Source organism: Amphiura filiformis, chromosome 7, assembly GCF_039555335.1.
Source record: "Amphiura filiformis chromosome 7, Afil_fr2py, whole genome shotgun sequence".
In the NCBI taxonomy this organism is placed as follows: Eukaryota; Metazoa; Echinodermata; class Ophiuroidea; order Amphilepidida; family Amphiuridae; genus Amphiura; species Amphiura filiformis.
The window spans coordinates 25,337,868-25,365,648 of record NC_092634.1 but is presented as its reverse complement, the minus strand read 5'-3'; the positions used below and the strand labels follow the sequence as shown (position 1 = coordinate 25,365,648).

The 27,781-nt window shown below is 37.6% G+C and overlaps 1 protein-coding gene across 2 annotated transcripts in view; it reads left to right on the top strand.

Moving 5' to 3' along the window:
- The first annotated feature begins 67 nt into the window (after nucleotides 1–67).
- Nucleotides 68–27,781, top strand: part of LOC140156948 (beta-taxilin-like) — a 37,220-nt gene continuing 9,506 nt past the window's right edge. The window contains exons 1-10 of one of the 2 annotated variants that reach the window (XM_072179992.1): nucleotides 72–132; nucleotides 2,429–2,506; nucleotides 4,524–4,836; nucleotides 6,192–6,295; nucleotides 6,867–7,037; nucleotides 8,231–8,296; nucleotides 22,163–22,291; nucleotides 22,834–22,953; nucleotides 26,770–26,844; nucleotides 27,187–27,279. In XM_072179992.1, the coding sequence (XP_072036093.1) occupies nucleotides 79–132; nucleotides 2,429–2,506; nucleotides 4,524–4,836; nucleotides 6,192–6,295; nucleotides 6,867–7,037; nucleotides 8,231–8,296; nucleotides 22,163–22,291; nucleotides 22,834–22,953; nucleotides 26,770–26,844; nucleotides 27,187–27,279 (1,203 nt within the window). In that variant the 5' untranslated portion in view covers nucleotides 72–78. Of the gene's footprint in view, nucleotides 133–2,428; nucleotides 2,507–4,523; nucleotides 4,837–6,191; nucleotides 6,296–6,866; nucleotides 7,038–8,230; nucleotides 8,297–22,162; nucleotides 22,292–22,833; nucleotides 22,954–26,769; nucleotides 26,845–27,186; nucleotides 27,280–27,781 lie in introns of both variants that reach the window. The other variant, XM_072179993.1, reaches the window with a different exon arrangement.

Sequence of the window (27,781 nt, the reverse complement as noted above, 5' to 3'; positions counted from 1 at the left end):
TATTGATTTTTAGTGCCTCTCAAATTTATTTTTGCATTGCAGGTGGTGACAGAAGCACCCCAACGAGGACAGGAACAAATGGAAACAATGTCTGCTACACTTAATGAATTCTTGAAGAGAGAAATGGATTCGGTAGGAAATTCATTTTCACAGTTTATAAAACATATTATAACGGTACCCGAAAGTTGGTGAAAAATGTGTGAACAAGGGAATAACTCACAAGAATAACTTTCTGTGAACAAATGTGCACTTCACACACAAGAATTTGCTAAAAAGTCATCAAAAAACGACAAAACTGAAACAAATGTGCGCAAAATCCCCGAAAACATGTAATTTCTACGGTTAAAATGGCCAAATATATTAAGGTTGATTTGGTCTAAAAACATGTAATTTCTACAGCTAAAATTTGAATATAAACATGCATAATTTGCGTAACATGCCAAGGATTATTGCATGGACCTTCCCCTCAACTCCCCCACCCCACCCCACCCCACCCTGGCTCTATGTTTTAATTTAATGCTAAAACTGACCCTTTATAGGAGATATAATACAAACAGTACACATAGCTAGTTTCCTACATGTATATCCATTCAACTTTTTAGTTTTATCATAATATAGTTTACGGCATGCATGTTGACAACTACCAATACATGGATCTTTGGTTTGTTTTTCAGAAGTCATTTTGACCGAAATTCCTTCCCACAATACAATAGTGATGGCAATAACAAAGGCAACAAGCAAGTAGTTACACACCTTACCACGTCCTGGGTGAATGAGCCGGTCGGGTAACTAGCACTGACCGGCACTCAACTTGAGGTAGCGAAAACCCTGGCCTGTTAGGCTGTTACCTTGTGAATTTCAGTTCAAACTGACTTCTGGAAGTTCTGATAGAGAACTCGGGGTCCATGTATTATATTGCAAGAACTGTCGGGTAACTAACATCCACATTGTATGATTTAATAAATCACACAGTCCACTGTCAATAATTCGCTAACTCTAACATATAATATCAAAATGTTTTGATTTCACAGTAGCAGATTTGAATCGCGCATGCTGACCTAATCCCGTGAGGCGTACACACATGCATGGAAGGGCTATTTGTCCATAGGCTGGCCACACAACCGCTTAAACGCACTGATTCGAATCTGCCACTGCAAAATCCAACATGGCATTACTCTCAACTTGAGATAAGACACACTATATAAAGGGTTCACAAAAAATAACTCCCCCCTAAAATTACAGAACATTTTTTTGCATAACTTGACATGTACATTTCGTGGATTTGAAAAAAATTAAAAACCTGTGAATAAAGGAATTGTTTTTCTACCCTCCCAACGTTCTTTCGTCTGAAAATCTTTTTGTTTTGGCCAAAAATAGTCACGTTTTCTAAAAATGATGCTTTCAGAAAAAGTTGCACTTTTCAACATCCTCATTTATGTCAAAATTAGCTTCAACAAATCATTATTTTGCACTACATGATGGTTGCATGGGTGACTCAGAGTTCAGAGACAAAAAGGTGAAGGAAAAAAACCCAATTAAATCAATCGTAACATTGATACCGAGAAAGTTTTGTACATTACATGTATGGGATGTTGAAAAGTGCAACTTTTTTGAAGCATCATTTTTGAAAAATGTGATTATTTTTGACCAAAACAAAAAGATTTTAAGAAAGGATAACTTTGGTAGGGTAGCAAAAATATGCCTCTATTCACAGGATTTTAAATGTTTCAAATCAACAAAATGAATGTTAAGTTATGAAAAGAAATGTTTTGTAACTCTTAAATTGATTTTACCATTTTTGAAACACCGGCGCAATAAAATCTTCTAGAAAAACCCCGTACATGTCAATTAGTCATTGTTTTATACTGCAAGATGATTGCATGTGTGACTCGGTAATCGTATACATAAAAATTAAAGAAAACAAAAACACCATTAAATAAATCAAAACATTGATATCGAGAATGTTTTTGTACATTAAATGTATAGGATGTGGAAAAGCGCAACTTTTTCTGAAAGCATCATTTTTGGCCAAAACAAAAAGATTTTTTTAAGGAAAGAACTTTGGGAGGGTAGGAAAATGATTCCTTTATTCACAGGTTTTTAGATTGTTCAAATCAACGAAATGTATGTCAAGTTATGCAAAAAAATGTCTTGTAATTTTAAGGGGGGAGTTATTTTTTGTGAACCCTTTATAACAATGTATTTAATGGGAGTTACCATTGCAAAAAAGACCTTCAATTTTCCATTTTGGAAATTGCATTGCCCCAGGGAGCGTTATTTTTTTAATTAAAGAGAATACAGACTATACAGTATAGTGTAGTTTCATGGGTATCACTAATATTTCCTTTAATGTGGATCTTGTGAGTAGACATCCCTCCTTTAGTTACCCAAGCATTCCTTGCTATTCCATTTTTCTCCCTGTGTTTAGCCACTGCAAGAGAACCAGGAGGAAGAGCAAGGTTCCAGTGCTAACACTTCTGGGCTGCTTGAGTTCACCCAGGACTTGGTAAGGCTTGCAAATACTTTGCTTGTTGGTCCTAACAGGGACTGTCTTTTGGAATTTGCAGGAGAGCATTAAATAGCTCTTCTGGAGCCTTCAAGGAGAGCTGTTTAGAACATTTACAATAGAATGTAAGGAGAGAATGGTCAACTAAGGACAGCTAAAAATCACTCTCCTATCAGATTTAAGGAGAGCAACAGAGAGGGATTGCTCTCGCTCTCTTCAAAAGGCAGTCCCTGTCTTAACAATTTCTCCTGCATTTTCCTGCTGAATAAATGGTTTCTTGTGGAGTAACAAAAACTAACAAAGCTGTTTACATGTGCCATATTTTTAGTAGGGAACAGCCCATTGGTCCAAAGGATCATTAGTCAGAAAATGATTATAGTTAGGGTTTAGGGCATTTTAGGTTAAGATTAGGGTTACAAAATATAGTGTTAGGGCTAGAATTAAGGTTAATGTTAGGGATAGGGTTAAGGTCAGAGTTGGGATTAGAGTCAGGGTTGTTTTTAGGATTCTAAAGAGCTTAGGTTATTCACCCTGTGAATGGATCTGCCATCTTTCTACCAAAACAAGGTTATCCAGCTGCTTATGCATACGTGTGCAAAAAGTGCAGTTTTATTTCTCTCTCTTTTCTAGTAACGCGCCAGAAGGCTTTTGCAAAGCGCATGCGGTACTTAAAGGCCCTTTCAGTGATTTCACAGGAACATTAAAAAAATGGAAATTTGTCAGAGTTGCTTAGAAATAAAGAATAAGTCTACAGAATTTCATTAAACCACTTTTCCCTGAATACATCGACAAATTAGTCAAAAAACAGAAGTTTTAGAAAGGTTTTCTACTTCAACTCAGATCGACTCGAGAAAATCGAGATTTTCGTACAGTGCGCCACCAATCGACTGGAAAAACTTCCTAGTCCAGTGTTTCTAACACGGGGGAAGTAGAGTCTAAATTGATTTAAAACAGACGCTTAATTTTTGTAGTAGAAAACAAAATAAGCAATTAAAGGTCACCGAGGCAAACTAACGGTCAATTCAAATATGAAAAACAGTTAAAATTGTGTATTTTGTTTAAAATAGTAGCTAATGATGTAATAAGTAGTAGAAACAATACGCAACGCGTGTTGGTACGTGGAGAGTGAGCTTCTTTCGATCTCGAGTCGGACTTTTTGTACTGTCAGTATCAAAAGTCCAGAATCATGCAAATGCTTTATTTTGTCTAAAATACACGGCTTTCGACCGAACCACTAGCAGGCTATGTTAGCACATCTATGCCAATTACAAAGGTACCAAAATCTGAATTTTGATGATTTTTACGATCGTCCGGATGAGCAAATCACTGAATGGGCCTTTAAAGCACGTGTTTGACAGGCGAATGCACACACAATGCAAACTTTGCAGGTAGAACCTCATTTTGAGATGACCATGCAAAGGGTCAATAGGTTAGGGTTAGGTGAAGTGTAGGGTCAAGGTTAGGGTATTAGGATTAGGGTTTATAATATTTTTATCGATTTTTAGGACTAATGACCCTGCAGACTATCGACCTGTAGCCTAATCATCACCCTGTGCGCTTAACCCCATGAGAACTATCTGCCGATCGGCCAAAAAGAAGTTTTCATTATCAATTGAACCAATCAGCAACATTGTTAGAATAATTTCGCCACACAAAAAAAGTGTGGTGAATTATTTGCAAAGCTCCATTCTGATTGGTGATTAAAGTGAAGATATAATGTAATTGACCAATCGGTGGCAATGTTAGATCGGCAGGTAGTGCTGAGGGGGGTTAAATCAATATTGAGATTAAGTTTTCCATGCACGGTGGAAGATGATGCGGTATAAGCATTTTGTTGGTTTCCATTCCGCATTTGAAGACTAATGTTCACTCATGTAATGACGGAAATCACCAAATTGAACTTTTGACCATTCATCTGCTATTTGATACTAGAATGTTGTATTTTTGTAGAATCACTTTCTGGATTGAGAGACCAGTTTTCGTAACATTTGTGTGTTATATTTTGTAATTAATTCAGAATGTTGACTTGGACAAACCTACTGAACCAACACCATCACCCACCAAGGAGCCACCCTCTACAGAAGACACCACCAACCAGAACCCCATGGAGGAAGATACCATTCCAACCAAAGGGGAGACCACTCCAGAGGATGAGTCTGATCCTGGTCCAGTCAATGGGATGATGGAAGGGGATGAGAAAGAAGGGGATACGGACACCCCTGCGGATAGTGAGAAGAGTCAGGAAGAGCAGCCGCCAAGAGAAGAGGCAGAGGGGAAAGCGGATGAAGTGAAGAAATCGGTGAAAGAAGGAAAGAGCAGAAGGAAGAAAGGTAAATGGTTGGATACACTAGACAGAGATGGCAGTTTTCCTATAATTAAAGACAGAGATAAAAACAATTTATCGCGTCTGATGTCACTGTCAATTACGATTCTTGATTGGTTTACACAAGTTAATCAGCGCGTAAAAGGGAAGACCGATCTATCTGGTGCTGATCGGAGAAAAGGAATAGCAGCAAATGGCGAAAAAGTTCAGTACTTTTACAAGGCAAAAAGCAGCTTTTCTAGGCATTGTGGACATGGTGCCTTCACCAAAGAAAGTTTCCTACTATAAAGACCTAACTTTTGAGATGGTTTGCATGTCGAAAGGTGCAAAATCAACAATAAGGCACCCGCTTATAAATCCGCGTTCAGCAAGTCATCATCACGACACTTGTAAACAAACCGTGCTCGAGTTTGATTGACAGGTGACGTCAGACGCGATAAATTGCATTTATCTTTGTCTTTCATTATAAGGGCCTGTATCTATTTACCAGTGTGTAGCCATCCCCTCACTCACTTATTGCAGGGCCTAAAGCCTAATCACTTGAAAAAACAGATGTGGAAGCGAGAGTCCACTAGGGGAAAATCATCAGACCCTAATTGTAATGACTATCCCTGTGCAGGCAAACACCGAACACTACTTACTGGGAATGTGGGAGTGCCACTGCTAGAAAGTGTTAGTGGTGTGGTCCAGTGGTTAAGGTATTTGTCTCTGATGCAAGAGGCCCTGGTTCAATCCCTGACAAAATGCATATTCAATTATCCATTCAGGGTAACACCAGGTTGTTTGTACACCCTACCGTGGCCCTTGGGCATCATGCATGTAGAGCAGTGTTTCAACCATAGAATTAGAGAAGGAGAACCGGGACTCCCTATACCGCCATGTATAATCGCGCCGCCAGCTATGGGGAGAAAATTGGGGATATTCGGGTCCTTGCCAACGGTGCGCGTAGACGAACGAAAATAATTATGCATTCTCATCATTAGCGTCTTGGTATCGTGTGCAGTTCGCATCTCTGTGCGTCTCTCAAATGCGCCCACCGTCCATGTTGCGCTTGCATTACCTCGAGTGCATTCCGAGGGAAACCGAATACCCCCAATTTTTGCTCCATGCCTGTATGAAGATGGCGGTCGAGTCCTGGTTCTCTGTCACCAATTCTGTGGTTTCAACACTGAAGGAGTAGCGAGTAGAGAATTTCTCTATTTTTGATCCAAGGTCAGGTCACTCACATCCCTGATGTTGGCAATCTCTCTGATTGCAGAATGTTACTGTGTCATCTCTGCTCAAGCAATATTCTGGGTGTACGAATGCCATGGCTGTTTGAGTTTGTATGGTAACCCCCTCTGTTGATGTCTTTCTATATAGGTAAAGATGCAGAGCATATGAGCAGGGCAATTCTACAAGCACTGAATGGTTTGGAAACACCAGAGGAGAAGATCGCTGCACTATGCAAAAAATATGCAGAATTGGTAAGTTAGCGTATGAGAAAGAACAGTGCATCAGCATAAAGATGCAGAACATGTGATTTTTAAAAGAATAAACTCATCAGGATTGGTAGAATAAAGTCAAGCAATAAGGCAACAAAAACAAGAAACCCTGTTCTACGGGTGGACAGACCTTTCAAGTAGGGTCGGTCAGTCGGCCTGTTTTTTTTGGTTTTTTTGCAGGGTTTTCTTTTTCTTCGTCTAAGGTTCTTATTTTTGACCCACTAAATCACACTTACTGTGTGCGTTTCAAAAACGGTTGATAAGCTGAAAAGAAGCATGTCATCAATTGGGGGGACAGAGGTGAGGCACAGAACAAGGCATATAAATGTTGGGTCAATGAGGTTATAGAAATAAGGAAGAGAAATGGTGCACCACCAACCATGAACAGAGATGAAGGTCAATATCAACTTTCTCACATTTTCGATGAGCAGCTGCATCCTATGTCAAATAATCCAACATGAGCAAAATGGCAAAATCAACTGGCAACACCAAAGTCCATGACATGACTTGTGTAATTGTGTTATTTTTTTACTCCATTTTGTTTCTTTCACAGCTTGGGGAAACGAAAGCCCAGCAACGAGAGGTCAAGGTTCAGCAGAAGCAACTAACCCAATTGCAACGAGAACGCGACCACCTCCAGAGCGAGCACGGGAGGGCGCTGTTAGCCAAGAGCAAGCTGGAGAGCTTGTGTAGGGAGTTGCAGCGTCACAATAAAACAATTAAGGCGAGTATCGAGGGTTGAGAACCGAAAAGTTGTAACTCACATTTGTGGTGATTTTGAGATTTTGGTTCCAAAATAATCCTTACTGCTCACAGATTGTCATAACCATAAAGCCTTAAAGGAGTATTTCGTGATCCTAGTATCCTCTTTTTATGACATTTTCAGTAGATGTCCACGAAAAAAGCTTATTCCCAAAATTTCAGTTGATTCTGATTTTGCGTTTGCGAGTTATGCATGATTATGTGTATTACACTGCTCCATTTTGTAATTGCATTCTGGTACCAGAACGAAATTCAAAATTCACGATATCTTTGCTAGACGAATTAATCTGCATATATCTGTACATAAACATTATGTAGCCAGAGGTTTCCAGTGATATAAAAATCTCAACTTTTTTTCTGAAAAGTGTGGGATGATGCTGAGGATCACAAAATGTTTGGACAAAATCTGTCTTCAAGTTCAATGCAGGTAACCTCATTCAAAATTATTTTTTTCTGAAAAGAAATATTGTAGGAAGAAAATTTACAGTGCATCTTAAGGTAGAAGTCTAAGGATTCTTATTTTAGTAATCGTTTTATTCTGAGCCAAAAGAAAACCCTTTTAGTGTTTGAATTTTTTACCACACTCAAGCACCATGTCTTTTTTTAAAAGCTTACTATCAACAGATTTTGTTAAATATTTTGGATTTGCGCACATTAGAAAAATAATGTTGATAAATGGGAATAAGTGGTTCCTGATTTCTTTATGACTTGATGAACTTGGTGATTTTCAGTGCTCCACACGTATCAAAAAACAAATTGGTTAAAATGCTTCTATTTTCAATATTGAGCTATATTTTGTATTTTAAACCAGCGACATCATTTCACTGAAATCTAATTAAGCCATAGGTAAAAAAAATTCCATGACCAAACTACAGCAATGTTGAAAAAACATATAATTTCTCGCCACATATACTACCAGATATGTTGTTTTTCATAAACTTCACTTTTGTGATTTCAGTACCTATTTTACCTTTCTATATCCAATCTATTTCAACTGGGCAAACTAAATTGTACATTCCGATGTATTATGCCATTTGAATATGTATCCAGTAAAAGACAGTCTAGACAAAATATCAAAATTGATGCGTCATTATGATATCACATGTTGTTTAAAATGGATGCCTGAATTTGACCTCAACCAATTCTCTTTTGCAGGATGAGAGTCTGCAGCGAGCCAGGGAAGAAGAGGAGAAGAGAAAAGAAGTGTCCGCCAAGTTTCAGGTATGTGTGACTATCACAACGAGATTAAACCCGTGGGTCGCATCACATAGTGGTGGATAGATGGCAGGGGTTTGCAACAGGCCCATTCCATGTCAACTCCAGGGATGTGCACACATTAGCACCTCTTTCAATTTTTTTTTTTTGCATGTGGTAGATATTGATGTAAAGTAAAATCTATGGAGAAGGCAATACTCTTTACTAATGTGTTGGCATCAATTTGAATATTTAGAAATGTTGTCCAAAACATATCTTCAACATACCTGAAGTTGATGGTGGAGCAAATTGTCTGACATTGGTTTCCAGGGGAAAAAAAAAAAAAAAAAAGTGGTTTTGCATGGGTAAAATATCAGCTAAACGTATTCTAATATGCTCAATATTGATAAGAGTAATGTCCTACCAAAGGGCTCTGACTGGCAAAAAAATTGAACGCTAAAATTATTTTTTACTTTTGGAGTTCTGACCCCCAAAGTTGGTCCTGGTTGGACGAATTTGCTTTTTTGAGGGCCCTATATCTTTTAAAGTAAAGGAGTTACAAGTTTTCTGATAGCAGATTTGAATTCTACACCAAAAAGTACCCCAGGATACATACTTTTCACAGTTTTAAAGGGTTCCTTTATACATTTATGGAGCTCCAACATCAACTTCAGCTATGTTGACATTTTTTCTTGACCCCCTAAATTTCAAATATTGATGCCACAGGAAAACTTGATGGAGTATGAAGCTCAAATTTTCAGGATTTTACTTTCTCATCAATATCTACCACCACACAGAAAAGAAAAAATTGAAGAGGTGCTGCGTGCACATCCCTGGAGTTGACATGGAATGGGCCAGCACATTTTTGTTGTAATTGTATTTCGAGAAACACACATTATGTACAGTGTATTGGATAGTAATTGCATACCTGGCGACTACTCCAATTTTCATGGAGTCACTTAGTATGTGCTGTTTATGATGTATTAATTGGTACATTGTAAAACCCTATAAAACATAGCTTGTTTTGGGCACTGCTAATGGCTTAAAACCTAGGAGCTTCCAGGGACACTGCCCCTTGGACCACCGGCAGGGGTCGTAAGACAACCCCATGACCCCCACTGGTAAAACACTCTGCTCGCTTCACTCTATTGGTCAAGTCTGAATAATTCTATTCTGTTTTCTAGGTTTTCAATGTTGGTAGGTATGCAATTGTTTACTAGTCACTTGTTGTGATCATAAGTCATGTCATGATCCGTCAAGTAGACACATAAAAGTTAGTTTAAGATACCCAGATATTGTGAAATCATATTTTTAATATTTAATTACCAAAAGTTACATATCACTGTGTTAAACGAACATGTCATGATACAGCACACTTACGCAAATATGGTTTTTGCCACTTATCTGCCACTATGTGATTTTTTGCTATATGCATATTTTTTCAAATGTTGAAAAGGTACTTTATTTGTGAATTTACATAAAACTGACCAAGGTCCATCCATAAATAGAAAGAAAATACAGAGAAATTGCTCTAAATTGCTCTAAATTACAATCAAAACGTGTCCTGCTTTGTAAGGCTTGGAATCAGTTTATTCAGAAGTCGTCATCAAGCTCACGGTCATTAACACTGGGAACGTGTACTGTACGCGATGCTGATCGAGTAGGCGGGGTGCTAACTGTCGCGCTGTTAGCATCCCGGGTGCACTGTTAGCACCCCATGGGGGACCCCATATGTTTGTCAAATTTTGTGATTTGCGGCAACTTCTTTACAGCATCCCGTAGCGTGCAAACTTGGCTGGTCCGCATTTCACTGCCAAACCCCTGGTATAGGCTACATTGCAGACCTGGTAAATAAGGCTGCGGTGCATAGGGTCCAAACCAGCATGTGGAAAAGCATAGCAATTTCGTGCAACGATAACCACAAATGGCATGGTGTCGGATGAGTGCATTATACTGATGGATATCCATAAAAGATGCTTACAATACATATTTCTTGATGAGGCATGGTTGTGTTGAGTACAATTGCTGTTTCATTTATAAAGCATGATGCAAATTTATATGAATTTCTAGCTTCAGCCCTATGCATTTAGAAAACAAAACCCACTGGTTCCAACCAAATGCTCATGAAAATGGGGCTATTTTCCCAAGCACCTGGTCCCAAAATATTTATTTCTAAATGTGTCAAAGAGTTGTATGATCAGTATCTTTATATGCAGCTTACCTGATTATCAGGAGGCACTAAATTATTGCTAACTTCTCATGACAAGACTTGTACACAATTTCAGCATTTTTGTTGATGATAGGTGTAACTTTATGCCATCAAATTGTGTTGCGAAAACAAAAGGATCAATGTCATGCCCATATTCACTCAAACTAATCCAATTAAAACTTTTTTGTTGTTGCTTCTTTACACCATGTAAGATGATATCATCTTAATATTATGATATTGCTATATGCTGCCTGGCCTGCTGTGTGCGATCAAATCAACTCATATTGAACAAGTCGCCATTCTTTTAAAAGCACTAGTTTAACTGTTTAATCATAAATCACAATTTTATGTGCAACTGTGCTGACTTTAACCTAAAACCACACTTTTATGTGCAGCTATGTTGATTAAAGGATTATCAGGGATTTACCGACCACAAAACCTAAAATTTATAAATATTAAGATTTATTGTGCATTTTTGGAACTTTGTGAAATCTGTGCCATAGGCTCAGTTTTGAAGATGATCGAGCATTAGCAAATTTTATTCCTATAACAACGTACAACAAGGCTTAATAAATGAATGTTGGAAAAAAGGGAAAGAAATAACCCCGCGAAAAACCAGACACTAGCTAACAAGAAATCCGATTGGCCCGAGCAGCCAGGCAAAGTTGTAAGGCAGCCAATCAAAAACGCTGAGGGAAAAAAATGCCACATTTACTACCTCACAAGGGTGACATTACTGACATTTCTCCGGGTACTCCGGTTTTCCTCCTGCATCTAAAATCGGTCCTCTTCCCATATCCCTGTCCCGTCATATCCGGATGGCATCCCTTGAATTTAGTAGCCCTGAGCACTATTGGGTTTAGCCTGGCTTCGGCCGAATGTTATAAATAAATTTTAAAAAAAAGATATGGCTAGGGCTGGGGCAATTAAATCAAGATGCCTTACTCCACCCAAAAGAGCAAGAAATATCCCAGCCAAAACTAACCCAAACAGGGAGACCTCATGAAGCCAAAAACGCTTTTGAATAGACAAGCTATTAAAAACTGCACTCAATTTGTTAAATTCTCTCACAAAATATTATCTTGTTATCGTTGTACCTTACATGCAACTGTGCTGATCATTCTCTCGTAAGTCATAGCATACACATAATTATATGCAGGTGTGGTCCTTATGAGAGCTTGCCTTCGAATTAGGTTAAAAGCGGTCCTTGTTGTTGCATGATTGCATCTGTCATGCTTATGCCAGTGAACTTCTTAATCTTAATATCATCTAGCCAGCTTGCTGATAGCCACTGATTAAAAAATTGGCAGTAGGCAATACATTATTACTAACTTACCTCCCATATCAGGACTTGTATACAGTTTCAGCTTTTTTGTTGATGATAGGTGTAACTTTATAAGATCAAAGCAAAAACAACAGGATCAATGTCATGTCCATATCCACTCAAGCTAATCAAATTTATCCCTCATTTGTTTACATCCTGTAAACTGATATTTAATGGTAATATAATGACATTGTTATAATCTGTCCCATCTGATGTGTGACATAAGATAAACTCTTATTGAATGAGTGGTAGTTCTCAGAAGTTCATCTTCATTGTAAATCATATTTTGTACTATGGCACATGCTCAGAAGAACCTTGTCATGCAGCGATTCAGTGTACTTGAATGCGACAAACAGAATAAATTGCTGGTATGGAATTACTTCTTACATCAACCATGGACAGAGTATACTCATTACTATGCAATCACTGACTGCCACGCCTGTGTTTCAGCCGTTTTAGTGAGATGAGCAGTGTTGCTACACACAAGAGGTGAATGAAGAAGTATTATTGTGGATGTTGTGATATCTACTTGAACCATTGCATTTTTATAATCTGCCGGCTACATCCCTTTCGCATTTGGCGATTATCACAAGAGGAGCAGTTTGCACAAGTGGTAAACTGATGAAGACTTAAATATTTTGTGAGATCTACATGTACTTTGACCAATAAAGCACTGACTGCTACACTGCGGCTGAGTTGAACTCATTCAAACAATTTTGTGAGAGAATCAGCGTTGATACACACATCCTAACCGGAGGTGACTGAATAAAGAATTAAGATGTGTAGTGTTGTGAGATCTACTTGACACTGACAGCTACATCTGTTTCACACTTGTTTGCATTGTATTGTATTGAACAGAGGTGCATTGGTATTCAAGATTTCAAACATTTGTAATTAGCAATCTACTTTGTCTGCTTATCACTCCCATCATGGCTTGGCATGGTTACTGTGAAATCTCTGCATGGATGGTTCTGCTGGTAATTTTTACAGTGTTTAATAACAAAATCATTGCTCAGGAGGATCAAGAGTATAGAATCATTACATGTGAACAGGAAAATGTTACTGATTGGTTTACTCGTTATCAATCTTGGGAACCCTATGGTATTGGCACAAGATGTAAGAGCCAATGTCCTATAGACTGCACCTGTATCCTTGGTAACACCACAGTAATGAGCCACTGTACTAATGGAGACATAGCTGAGAATGCAATCCCATACCCATCCAATGTGAGCTACCTCAGCTGGGCTGACAGTATGTTGAATGTCATCAGACCACAAGCTTTTGTCATGTATGCTGATTCATTACAAGGATTGCATGTGAACAATGTCAGCCTTGAGTATCTCCAACTGGGAGTTTTCAATAAATTAACATCTCTGAGGTATCTATTTATAGAGGACAATGATATTACTGAGATTGCACCTGGTGCATTCAGTGGATTGACAGGCTTGAAAGTTTTCAACCTTTCAAATAATCATATTACAGAAATTGCACCTGGTGTATTCAGTAATTTGACAAGCTTGGTGCAGTTATACCTTTCAAATAATCATCTGACCGAGATAGCATCCGGTGTATTCAGTAATTTGACAAGCTTGGGAGACTTATACCTTTCAAATAATCATCTTACTGTTATTGCACCTGGTTTATTCAGTAATTTGACAAGCCTGGATTGGTTATTCCTTTCAAATAACCATCTTACTGGGGTTGCAACTGGTGTATTCAGTTAATTGACAAGCTTGAGTTTGTTAGACCTGTCAAATAATTATATTACTGTGATTACACCTGGTGTATTCAGTGAATTGACAAGCTTGAGTCTCATAGACATTTCAAATAATCATCTTACTGTGATTGCTCCTGGTGTATTCAGTAATTTGACAAACTTGGGTTTGTTAGAGCTTTCAAATAATCATCTTACTGTAATTGCACCTGGTTTATTCAGTGAATTGTCAAGCTTGGTAGCGTTAGACCTTTCAAATAATCATTTTACTGTAATAGCACCTGGCGTATTCAGTGAATTGACACACTTTGGAGATTTAGACCTTTCAAATAATCATCTTACGGAGGTAACATCTGGCACCTTTTGTGAATTAGTCAGAAACATGCCTAGTTACACACAAAGTTATAGTTATAATGCAAGTCATAGCTATACAAACTATACAAGCTATAATATTGTAACACGTCTGTTCAGTTAGCAGCCTTCACAACCGATTCTTTTGTTTGGCAAGGCTCACTCAGTCATTTAATGAGGCAATACAAACAATCGAATTTGGTGTTGAAATGAGCTAAATTTTTAGTTACACCTTTTCGATGTAAAATTAATTTTCTCGGCCAAATGAAAAGCAATCATTTTCATTTTTTTCATTTTCAGTAAATGTCAGGAAAAATTGTAGTGCTTGATACTGTATTTTTTTTCAAATTCTAGTGTTAAACTTAGGCGTGAAATTTAGTCATTTAGTGTAAGATTTTCGATTTTGATATTCTTAAACTCTCCCCGCTATACTTTTTTTTGTTCAACCTTTTAGCTTTTCAAAGTAAGATAGTTCGCTAATGAAGGATTTTTCCCAACTTTCTAACGCACATCACCGTGAGCGATATATCATAGTTTTGTCAGAATTTGCGTTTTCATTTCACTATTTTAACTGCCGGCTGACCATTTTTCAAAATCAACGAGTGAAATCTATAGGCTAATACTAGCATTGTGGATCGATATCCCTGGGTTTAATAGGAATACCGGCATGGCTACAGTGTTGCTAGAACTTCAATTCCCAGGCCTATAGCGCTCCTACTGATCATGTTTAACCAGAACACTCAATTGGGGATTTTGGCTACAAAATCACTGGTCGGGCAATTTGCTTTCAATGGAAAATTGACCTGGATAAACAACAAAGGAAATATCGACTATTTCTGTTGGTTGCTCTCGAGATAAAAGTACTGAGTTAGACATTTTCGGAGTAGGAAGGGGAAAAGGGTAAAATAAAAACGGAAATTCTAACAAAACTATAATATATAGACCCACACGATGTGCTTTACAGAGGTGGGAAATATCTTTCTTTAGCAAACTATATTAGTTTGAGACGCTAAAAATGAATTCCGTAAAAAGCTCATGCGAACTGAAGGCCTATAAAAATCAAAAATATCACACTAAAAGACACAATTTGATGCTTAATTTTAACACCAGGATTTGTAAAAAAATGTATATCCAAGCACCAAGTTTTTAACTGACATTACTGAAGAAAAAAAAATATTGCTTTATATTTGACCGAAAAATTAATTTCATAGCAAAAGGTGTATCTCTGAATTGTGCTGATTTTAACATGTATCGATCGACTTTCAGCGCGACTAAGCATTTCTAAAGAATCGGTTGTGCAGGCTGCTAACTGTGTTGTTGTCACACAACAACATTTCCATAATATATTCTGGCGCATTTCAAAATCAAACTGAACTCCGGTATCTTTATATTGATCACAACCAATTGCAGTTCCTTCCACAAGATATTTTTTACAACCTGAACCAGTTGCAACATCTGAACCTGTCATTTAATAACTTGGCTCGCATTCCTGTCAAACTATTCTTGCATTGTTCCCATTTGGAAAATCTTGACTTGCGTGACAACCCACTTTTATGGATTAAGCCAAATACATTTGCAGGGTTGAATGAAACAGTAGATTTAATTGTAAGTGACCCTTCTATCTGTTGTTTTACATTGGCAAATTGCAAATGTGACAAAGCACGATCTCCATTTCTCACATGCAAGCGTTTGTTGCCATATAATGGCCTCCGTATATAGCTATATGGTTTGTAGGTGCTCTTGCTATACTTGGAAATATGTTGGCTTGTTATGTTAAATATAAGCATAAACAGCAAAGCAACAAAATCCAGTTTTTACTAATCACAAACTTGTCAATATCTGATTTCTGTATGGGTATATATCTAATCATTTTGATTTCAGCAGACATGTATTACACACATTATTTCCCATCATTTTCTGAATCTTGGAGATCAAGTGCATTGTGTAGAATAGCTGGTTCCTTATCTGTATTATCCAGTGAGGCATCAGCTTTCTTCATAACACTGATTGCTATTGACAGATTTCTGGGGGTGAGGTACACATTTAGTAGGCGTCGAATTGGTACCAAAGTTGCTCGTGTTTTGGTTGCCCTCCTGTGGTTCCTAGCATTAGGCATAAGTATTGCATCTTTTGCGTTATCATATGGCAATCCTGATATCTATGCAGTCTCAGAAATGTGTGTTGGGTTACCCATTTCAAGACAAATTTCTTACACTACCAATGAAACCCTGATACGTAAAGGTGGATATACGTCTGGAATTATAATAAGAGCTTCCTCTGTTGTACGAACTGGAAGCAAGGCAGCTATGTACTTTTCAATTGCCATATTCACAGTCCTTAATCTGGCATGCTTTTTGGTTGTAGGTTATTGTTATCTGGCTATTTTTATCTCTGCCAGGCAAACTTCTAGGAAAGCTGGCCGTTCTGTTAAGTTAAATGAGGAAATCAGAATGGCTACAAAAGTATCTCTCATAGTCTTTACAGATCTTTGTTGCTGGGTGCCGGTAGGCATATTGTCGATCCTGGTCCAGGCTGGGGCGGTTGAGGTAAACCCAATTGCCTATGTCTGGATAGCAACATTTCTGTTACCAATCAATTCCTCCATTAATCCTTTCTTGTACACTTTGGCTTCTTTCATTCCAAGCAGCAAGATATGTAGTCGCCAAAGGAATCGTCAAGAAAATATTCCAATGAGAGCAATCAGGGGATCATAGCTAGTTCCCATAGTCAGTGCCAATTATATTGTGTAAGAATCATGATTGGTTCTCTCACTGTGAAACAAAGTTCTGACCCTGATATTGAGTGCTTTGACTTATTCAGCCATGTCTAGAGCCAATCAATCCGCACAGAAAGAAAGAAACAAAACCAACCTAATTGCATTGGAAAAAAATTTATGAAACTGTGGAAAAATGTTTATTTGATTGAAAATGCATGAAAATATACATTTTGTAGAAAACAGCACAGAAATATCCAGCGAATTGTGTGCAGATTGGCAAACTTTGCAAGGTGTTGCTGAATTGAGTGCAACAAAATATAACATTTCATGAAGATTTTGCATTGTTGAGATCATTTAAAAAGCCAATGCATCTTAAACGTCATGGAATGGTATAGGCCTAATGCTGTAAATGGTGGATTTGGACATGGCAAAGAAAACATGATTTTCCATTTAAATGTGGGAAAGTGAGGAAAAAACACTTTTTTGAAATAATTTAGCAAAAGATATGACTTGTGCACTGAAAAGGACAAAGTGACCCATTGCATCAAAACTTGGCAGTATTCTGAAACCCCTAAAGATAGTAAAGAAAAATTTTGTGAAAAACAAAGACAATAAAAAAGGAATGTATGGTAATATTTGTATTTCACAAAAGAAAAAATTACAGTTTTAAAAAAATCAGTAAGTATCAATTGTAAATACTTGTACTGTATTCCTTCTAACCGCCCAGACCTTTTTAACAAGTCAGTTTGGGTAGGGCTCAACCGATTATCCTATCGGATATAGTATGAGCCTGATATCAATATTAAATTTTTTATTTTTTTTAAATTTTGTATTTTAATATTTTGTTCATATACATGTATTTATAGGATTTTTACAGGAAAATAATCCTGTGCACACTGCACAGGGAAATAATCTCAGCAGTGGCATAGCCAGGTTTTTCAGACAAGGGTCCATTTTGGCTACAACTCTGATATGTTCTTCTTACATCTATTCTATTGTAATATATGTACATAATTGTCAGTGATACAGTAAATAAAATCAGACAATGAACCCTCAGAATGTTATGTTGATTAACTTTTTGGTCCTTGCGGACTATATGATCAGTATATTTTGAACTAAAGTCATTTACTTTAGTTTACTTCAGAAAATTCCTTTAAGCCCATAGGCAGCGGAAGGTAGGAGGGGTCATGTCCCCCATAAATTTTTCCTTAGAGGAAACATCCCCCTTAAATAATAAAAAAAAGAAGCAACAATTGCCTGCATGCATCTTCCTTTTTAGCCTCGAAAACGCTGTGTTTGGGGCCAAAATAGGGTAAAATTGCACTGCATCCAAAGTTCATGATATACAGTGCACAACTTATAAGTTCCCCCTAATGCTTTTTGAAATAAATCGAAAATTATTTAACGAAATGTAAAATTGTAAAAGGTTATGAGTAACCTTATTTGTTTTACAAATCTGGGCCAATTGTTAGTGTCACACATCATTGCGTTTGGCCACAATGGTTCATTATGTAAAAAAGAGGGAGTTTTAAAACTTGCACCTGAGTCCATAGGAGTCAATTGTCAAACAATACAGTATGTTTAGGCCTGTCCATATGTTTGTAATGGAAATAAAACTTAAAGTCTAGATGTTTAGTAGGGGATGTGTCCTCCTGCACTGTTGACAAGTGCATTGCAAAGTCGCCGCATGCTGTTTATTAAATTCCGGACCCGTTGCTGGTCCATGCTGTTCCATACATGTTGGATTGCTCGGGTTAGCTCTTGCAGTGTTGTGTTTTCATTGACATGGTCCCAAAGATGCTCAATGGGGTTCATGTCAGGAGATTTTCCTGGCCCATACGACGAGCAATTTCTTTAACCGGTACATTTTCATCCAGCAAACCTATTGCTCTACCGCCAAGAAATTGGGGAAAAGCGGCATTATTAAAATGTGACTTTTCACATGTGATGAACTACTGGCGATGTGATCTATTCTCACTGCAGTACATATCCCTTCCATCTCAGACATTTATCATTAAAAAGAAAAGAATAAAACATCTGCTTTGAAGAAGAAGAAGAATACCAAAGATTAAGTTTTCTTTTACAAACACATGAATATCCCTGGCCTACTGTATTGTTTGAGAATTGAGTCCTATGGACTCAGATGCAACTTTTAACACTGTTTAAAACGGTCTCCTTTTTTACATAATGAACCATTGTGACTGAACGCAATGACGTGTGACGCTAAAATTTGGTCCACATGTGTAAAACAAATAAGGCTACTCATATCATTTTACAGGTTTGCATTTCGTCAAATAGTTTTCGATTTATTTTAAAAAATATGTAGGGGGGAACTTATAAGTTGTGCACCCTATATAGCAAAATTCACTGGCTAAAAATAGTCTGAAATTTGAAGGAAAAAAAAAGGAACGAAATATGAAATAACTTTTAATGCTTCCCCCTCCAAATGTCAAGCCCAAGCCCTCGAAATATTCCTTAGTTCCATGGACAAAGTATCTGCCCTCAAAACAACTGACAAAGAAGCTACTTAGTACTCGTGGTAAGTGGGATACGCAATAGCTGATCTTTCGAGGGATGAATTCCTGGTCAAGGAATGAGTTTTTTAATTTCTCTACCATCTCAAACGTTAATTTCTTGATGAATTCCTCATGAATGTTTAATTTATTAGAGATAATCATTATTTTTTATGCTTGTTCCTAGAGAAAGGGGTTGAAATAAGAGCATTTGAACCAAGACCTATTCATGTAGGTAACATCAAGAACTCAAATACCATCAGCATATAGCTCAGTGGTAAAAGGGTCTGTTTAATAAACGGGAGGTCCCAGCCACTCCCAGGTTCCCGGTAGAATAGATCAATTTTCCCATTTCTCAGCCATCGCAACAGAAGGATTTGTAATTGCACTTCACAATAAAGGTTCTGATTCCTGAGAAGCACTGAATTTTGATGGAATTCTTTTCAAAGATAAAGTGAAATTTATGCAAAATTTGTAAAAATGATCGTACAAGATGCCTAAACCCCATGCCTGGTGGACCAACAATACCTTTTCCGAAATCCAAAATGTTTCATTATTTTTCTCGCTTTCTAATAAAATGGCCTTTGGTTAATAATGCAAATAAATAGGGTGTTTATCAGCAATGTTGAAAAAATAAAATATTTTTCCTTTATTGGCCTATTCCAGTTCAAATTTATACACCCATATACCGATGGAAGACATAACCTTAATCTTCTACACAGTGATTGTGAATTTCCAATTGAGGGCTTAGAGCCAGAACTAGCTATGTCAACAATTACATGTTACTCATTTCGTCAACAAATTGATGGTTAATTCTGCCCTCCATAATAAATGCAAGTGACTTTGGGGTATATGTACATGGTCACTTAAACAGTTAGCATGGTTAGTTAGATGCAAGTGACCATGTAAATGCCCCAAAGTCACTTACATTATATTATAGAGCGCAGAATTAACATCCATTTGTTGCCAAAATGAGTAACATGTAATTGTGGACATAGCTAGTTCTGGCTCTAAGCCCTCGATTAATGGAGTTACCCATTTAAAATTATATCATTGTGTAAAATCTGAGGGTTTTGTTTTGGGCCAAGGTGAGGCTCCTGAGAAATATACCAAGGCCTAAAACAAACCCCAGTGATTTCACACATTGACCATTTGAGATGGTGCAATGTAGTTCTAGTAAGAGTTATGGCCACCACCCTATCCAACACTCCTTGTCCTGACATTGCTAATCAAGAGAACTGAGCATGATCGGTGAGTGGGCGAGAGAGTCTCATGTGCTGGAAAAATAGTTTGGTGGAGAATCTACCTCTGAAGGTGGAGGGAATCTACTGCCGCCAAAGGTGGTGAGAGAGTTTTGCATGTTAAAGAGAATCAGAGGTTTGCAAGACATTGGTCCGCAATACCTCTGCCCGAGGACCTCTGCGGCCAATACTCAATAGGCAAAAATACCATCCCGTGCCAAAGGAACGCATTTAGACATACATGTACGTGGTTTAGGTGATTCCAGTCGCTGTAAATTTACACTGGCATTCCAAAGAATTTACTTAATTTCACACGCACACCCCCACACACGCTTACTCCGACTACTTTACCATGGGCTCGCAGACAAATTTAACACAAACTTCGCATGGGACCATTGAATACTCAGAGTAACTTCTGGACGTAAAGTGGCAGTGCTGCATACACGTCATTGCTTCAAACGAATTTTGTTTATTTATTAGTCAAAACAAATTGCTGCTGATAGTTTTTTTAAAACTTTTTTTTGTCAGCTGCAATTTATTCTTCTGCTTTTTAGGCCTAATACTTTTTTTTCTACATTTTACTACTAATTTCTCCACGCCTACCTCTTGCATCACTACTGTTGCCCATTAACATGATCAACAGCGCAGGGCTCAGTGGCAAATAGAATGATGAAGAAGCATGAAATAGTACATGAAAATCGCATCGAGCACTATTTGCATATTGCTTAATGGTGATCTTTCCCAAAATCAAACAAAAAGTCACCAGAAAGGTCACCTTACTCCGACTGGTCATGTTATACTTGTTCACACGGGTAGCTACTCTGACCCACCAGGTCGTGTTTACGTGTTACTCCTGACAAAATTCGGGGTAAATTGGTTGTGAGAAGGTCGGGAGTAGCTCAACACGACTAGCGTTCACATTGGCACTACTCCGACGTTTCCCACGACCTTCCGCCGACCCATCCTTCCTCCGACCCTACTCCGACCTTGCACCAGGTGTAAAACCCTGCGTCTGAACACGGCTAGTGTTGCATTGCACTGGCTAAAACAGAATAATTGTGTACATCCATGTCAAAAGGATGCACTTGTCAGCTGCTGCGTGTGTATCTTTTTACATAATAACTAGGAATAAATACCAGACTCACCTGAAGTGGAGGTTACTTCAAATCATCCTTAAGTCAGGAATGTTCTCTGGGATGATATTCCTAATAAATTGGCTAAGGGCCAGATTGATTTTCAGAAAATGGATCTTTAGTCGGTTACATTTCTGAGATATGCAAATGCTGGTTATTGATGGGGATTGGAACAATTGCATAGATGCCAACCATCAAATCGTAGCCATTACAATTTTATTGATCGCAGAGATTTTATTGATCGTAGAGGAGAAACTGCCTCTGGGCCCGGCCTATTAGCTATTGGTTTTACTCAATTTAGTTCCTGACAATTATCCTGTTTTTTGCAGAATAGATGTGATAGTTTTTATGTGAAAAACTTGACAGGAGAGTCACCAAAGGGCCAATATCCAAAAGCCTCTGCCCCACCGGGGTGGGTCGTTGCCCCTAGACCCCACCTGTTTGTGGCTTTATGCTAAGGCGGTTGTATGTGATGCATACTCATGTACATTTGGACTCCTTATCATTACAGTTATTACTAGATGTTGGCAACTGTGTAATTTGAGGACAAAGTTGTCTAACGTGTAATGACCTGCATCGGTGTGTGTGTGTGTGTTAATCATCGACCAAACAATCATCGGATCAGGCTTAAAATTAATATGCTGGCTATGAATTCTTAAATATTATTGGATCTTTTTTTCCTCCTTCCACAGCAAACAATCAATGAAATCACAGCCCAAATGCAAGAGAACCACACTAGGAACCTGAAACTTAAGGAGGAGAACTTAGAACTAGCTAGCAAACTCAAGAACCTGGTAGAACAGTATGAACGCAGAGAAGAGGTAAGAACACCCAACAGACTGCGGGAAAGTCTACTGAAGTCCATATTATTTTTGTCAAGAATGTTGCCCTGATAGTCCCAAAATATTTCAATATTTCAAGCCTTTGGGATATCTTTTATAGAACCCATACCATTCTTCTTGTGTGTCAGCTTTATTTGTCTCAATAATAGAGTGCAAACACCATTAGATCATCTCTGCTCCAACCCACCTTAACTTACCATCCAGAATCCCTTAATCAGCTGTGACTGCACGGAACAACATCCCCTTAAATTTCTCCCTGAATACGCATTCAGCAGCCGTGGAATATGGCCAATTTGGCTATTCCAGTTGAAATCCATACACCCCCTATGGAACTTGGAAGACATAACCTTAATCTCCCACACAGGGGGTGTAGATTTCAAATGGAGTCACCTATTCAGGAAACCCCATTTGATATTCACACTCCCTGTGTGGAAGAATAAGGTCATGTCTTCCAGTTATATATGTGCCTGTTGATTCAGGGGTTTAATGCATTCTCCCATAATTTTCTTTTTTTCACACAGCATATCGACAAGTTATTTAAACACAAGGAGTTAGAATCACAACTTTACGATGCCAAACTGCAGCAATCGAATTTGGCACTAGCGGAGGAGAAAGAAAGAAATCTTAGGGAAAAGGCAATAGTAAGTTGAATTGTGTGGCAAATAGATGACTAGAAAGTCGGTTTGGCATACTTAAAGGAGTATTTAAATGATCCTAGCATCCTCTTTTTATGACATTTTTCAGTACATATCCACGAAAAAAGCATATTCCCAAAATTTCAGTTGATTCCGATTTTGCGTTTGCGAGTTATGCATGATTATGTGTATTACACTGCTCCATAGACAATACGTTGTAATTTCGTTCTGGTGCACCAGAGCGAAATTCAAATTCAGCGATATCTTTGCTAAACAAATTAATCTGCAAGAAATATTTTGTACATAAACATTATGTAGCCAGAGTATTCCAGTGAGATAAAAATCCCAACTTTTTTTGAGAAAAGTGGGGGGATGAGGCTGTGGATCACAAAATGCCCTCATAAGGTAACATTTCGTTAGCCTACTATGATGATTGCCCAAGTATTTTTTTTATAATTTTGAGAACAAAGTACTAAATATGGTCCAAGCATACATTTAAACATATTTATTCACCAATCTTTGCACAAGAACTAATGACTACACAGGGACTGCATTTTGAGGAGAGCGAGAGCAATCGCTCTCTACTGCTCTCCTTAAATCTGATATATAGGAGAGTGATTTTAGCTCTCCTTAGTTCTCGCCATTCTCGCCTTACATTCTATTGTAAATGTTCCTTAACAGCTCTCTTTGCACGCTCCAGAAGAGCTATTTAATACTATCCTGCAAATTCAAAAAGACAGTCCCTGACCACAATACAAATTAAAGGGAATAATACGAAATAATTAGGGTGATTACGTAACTGATGCATGCTTGAACCACATTTTGTACTTTGTTCTCAAAATTACAAAATATGACCTAGGCAATTGTCGTAGTATGGTGACGATTCGTAATGAGTTTGGCAAGTACTTTGAAAGTGGAGCTATGTGCACCATGATCATCCCCCCAAAAAAGCTTTTCAGGCTGGCCATTTTTGTTTCGCCAAAGGTAAGAAAGATGTACCGTATTCATTCCAATAATCGCCCATGCCCCAATAAGCGCCCACCCAGGGTATTTTCAATTTGCTAAAGGGTATCATTAATGTTTAAGTGACAGATAGACGTTGATACAGTGAAATAGCTGGAGGACTGCGCATTATGGATTCCTGTGTAAACTTGCAACGTGTCAGGACCCTTTTATAACATACATAAATTCGTCTCTAATAAACGCCCCTCACAAAAAATTAGGTAAACCAGGTAAAAAATAAGCGCCCACCCAAAATGACTTTGTTAAGCGCCCTGAGCGCTTATTTGAATGAATACGGTTATCACTTTTTCGTCCGTTCGTATCTATGGATGTCTGTATGCATATGACTGCAATATTAAAGCTTTAATAAAATATTCTCAGGTGAAGAGTTCAAATCTCATTGACTTTCAAACTCAGGTGTGGGGGTCTACATATGACTGTGTTTATTCGCATAATTTTAAAGGTCGCAGGAGGTCATTTGAGCTCAAATTCATGTTAAAAGCAATTTTAAAGTTTTAATAAAATTGGTGAAGAGTTGAAATCTCAATGCAACCAAACTTGGGGCATACATGTAGGTATAGTATGGGGGGTCTTCAACTCGGAAGGGGTGGGATGAGAATTAGGGGGAGCAGGAGGGTGCAGTATGAGTAGAGTTAGGGGTGGACCAGGGCTAACCATGCAGTATTTCCATACTACCAATAACACTTCTGTTGGCAAAGTTCATCGCATGAGCAGGTGATCGTGAAAGCAGGCGAGATGCATGGTTCAAGAATCCCCTTGTTTGTGTTTCCTCATCCAAAATACTTGGCTTATTTCTTGGCGGAATTGATAGTCAAAACACAATGATTACCCCTAAAACAAACAAGTTTCTTGCCAAAAATTTCTGCTGATTCAGATTATAACATTTTTTCAAATATATACAATTTTTGTGTTTAAAAAGTAAAGTACATATAAATTTGAGATCAGAAGAGGACAAAATGTAATTTCATCTCGTTTATACATTCTTGCCATTGCAAGCTCATATGATAGCTTTGTGTTTATCAGAGGCAAAGACATACATGTATAGCACACTTGGGGAAATCTAAGGTTACTTGGTTATTTTACCAACTATGATTAATGGCTAAATTGATCAACTTTATTATCTTTTTGTAATATCAAATGAACCTCCCTGAACCACTTACCCATATTGTTAATGAATTGTTGTTGAAAGGAGTATGGTGCGATCAGCAACCTTATCCCACTCTTTGTTTACCATTGAGATTTTGGTATCAGTGGAAAGCCTGAAATTTTCTTGCGGAATATTAAGGCTAAAAGATGTATGGTTTGGATGTTGCAGGAAAATATGCCTTAAATTATTCACAACTTCAGGTGCCAACCCTCTCTATTTTTTGTAAACATTTTTGTCCATTTTGACACCAAAATTTGGCAAGCTCTCTATTTCTGACAATTTATGTGCCATTGAAGTTGTATGTAATTTTGAAAATTGTGGGTCTCATATCTAAAGGGATTGAAATACTGGCGAGAAACTCCATAGGTAGAGAGTAGGCATTTTGTCATTTCTGTTCTCGTACTAAAAGGAATTGAAATATGGGCTTGAAACTTAGGCTCTTATATCTAAAGGGATAGAAATAGTGGCTTGAAACACCAATAGGTATGAGCCCAGTCAAGTTAATGGGTGGAAATATCATATGAAATCAGACCATCCTCCTTTAAAGTTGGGTGTACCAATTTTATCAAAAGATGTATTGTACCTTACATGGGAGCTCATCACCCATACCAACCAGCTACCACTATTTTGAGGAAACATCTTGGCTAGATTTTACTGGGGTGATGCCAAAATCATAATTCTGACGGGGTAAACTGGGGAGATGAGACTGTCAATTGAGTCGTCCACCTATTAATGTATTTCTTTGCTGTCATTTATTGATGAGGCTGATACTTCTAGCTTGTCCTGTTTTAATTTATTGCTTTTCTTGCCAGGGTTCCTTGCCCTGTCATGTTTTAATCTATTGCTTACTTGGCAGGGTCCTAGGTAATGCAATACTGATATTGCTTTCCTTTACTCTTGTTTTAAAGGGGAATGGACGGTCCAATTTCATCATAATTATACTGTTTCTAAGCGCATTTATTGAATTTCATAAAAGACCTAGGTCTTTTGGGAAACTTTATCTTCAATACGAAAGGTCAAAATTCCAGCTACATGCATTTCAAGTACATATCATTAGAGTTATAAAGTTTACTTCGAGGACTGTTTATGTCAAATAATTTAATAATTTGCCATGCTATTTATTTTATGAGAATAGTGTTTTCTTTTCCGTGTAATTTTATTATCAGTGTCATATATTTAATTATGTTGAGGGGCATGTGAGGCCCACGGATTGGCACTTGTGCTATATCGGTGGGTCTCGCATGCTTCTTACACAGGCGTCTCCATCCTTGGATGGAGATGGTTGTGTTTTTTGCCATTTTTATGCCCTTGATGTTGTGTTCTGTGCAGCTGGCCTGCTTCTTTTTTTTATGCATAGTTTTTATTGTTTAATTTTTAAGGTAAATTCATATTTTGTATATTGATAAGTATTGTAGTTTTATAAATGCTGTATTATTTTCATTATTATTTCTATTATGTATTCAGCGCCTAGAGGCCGCTTTGTGTGCAATAGTGCGCTTTTAATAAATTTCTTTTTATTATTATTATTATTATTATTATAGTTTTGATGAGAAAAAAATGGGGTATGAGACTCAATCTGGTCATAAACCTTTAAAATAGAGAACAAACATGATTTGTGATAACATGATGTTGTAAATTATTTTGTTTCACAGCTTTTGAGCGAGGCGGCAGATGCGCAAAGAAAATGTGAATTGTTATCTAAGCAAGAAGCACAACTCAAAGCACAGGTGAGTTAGATACAAAGCATTTATAATGAAGAATGTGAACTGTTTATCTAAACAAATAGCATGACTCAAGGTGAATTAGATGCAAGAATACAACTAGCACTAGCTAGCAGGCTATGTTAGCACATCTATGACAATGACGAAGGTGCCAAAATCTGAATTTTGATGATTTTTTATGATCATCCGTGGGAGCATATTACTGAATGGACCTTTAACAAAACAGAAAACTTGCTACTTTCGTCTTGTGTTTTTGTTTGTCAAAATTAAATGACTCTGTAGCCCTTTCTACTGTACAGGAAAGTGCATTCTATAATGACCAGCATTTTTTATGTGTATTTATTTCAGTTGTCAGTGTACACAGAGAAGTTTGAGGAATTTCAGAACACCTTGACAAAAAGCAATGAAGTCTTCCAGACTTTTAAACAGGAAATGGATAAGGTCGGTATCAATGTTGATTTGCATTTCTCTCTTTCTCTTCTCCCCACCCCTATGTTATGACCCCCTAACTGATGAAATTGAGACCGAGGCCTAAGAGTATGTATGATATAAGGCAAAAAAAAAAAAGGTTTGTCTCAAAGCTCACAAGAAATTTAAAAACAAATGCGAAATGCCATAATTTTTTTTTTTTATTCCCGACTTTTTTCATGGTATTTTGATAAAAAAGTCTAATTTTCGCCGATTTTTTCTGGAAAAAACTAAAAAAAAAAAAATTTGAAATAAAAAAAATTTCCGCATTTGTTTTTTGTCAAATCGTGGGATTTTACAAACGCGCGCGCAAGCTTTGAGACGAACCTTTTTTTTTTTTGGCCTAATGCTGAAATGGGGTTAAATGACCAGTACCATAGTACCCTCCATTTAAATGTACGGTGATGAGAGACAACAGCTGCAGGAAGTTTATTCAACTTCTTCTTTAAAGTCATATTAATGTATGATTTTCATC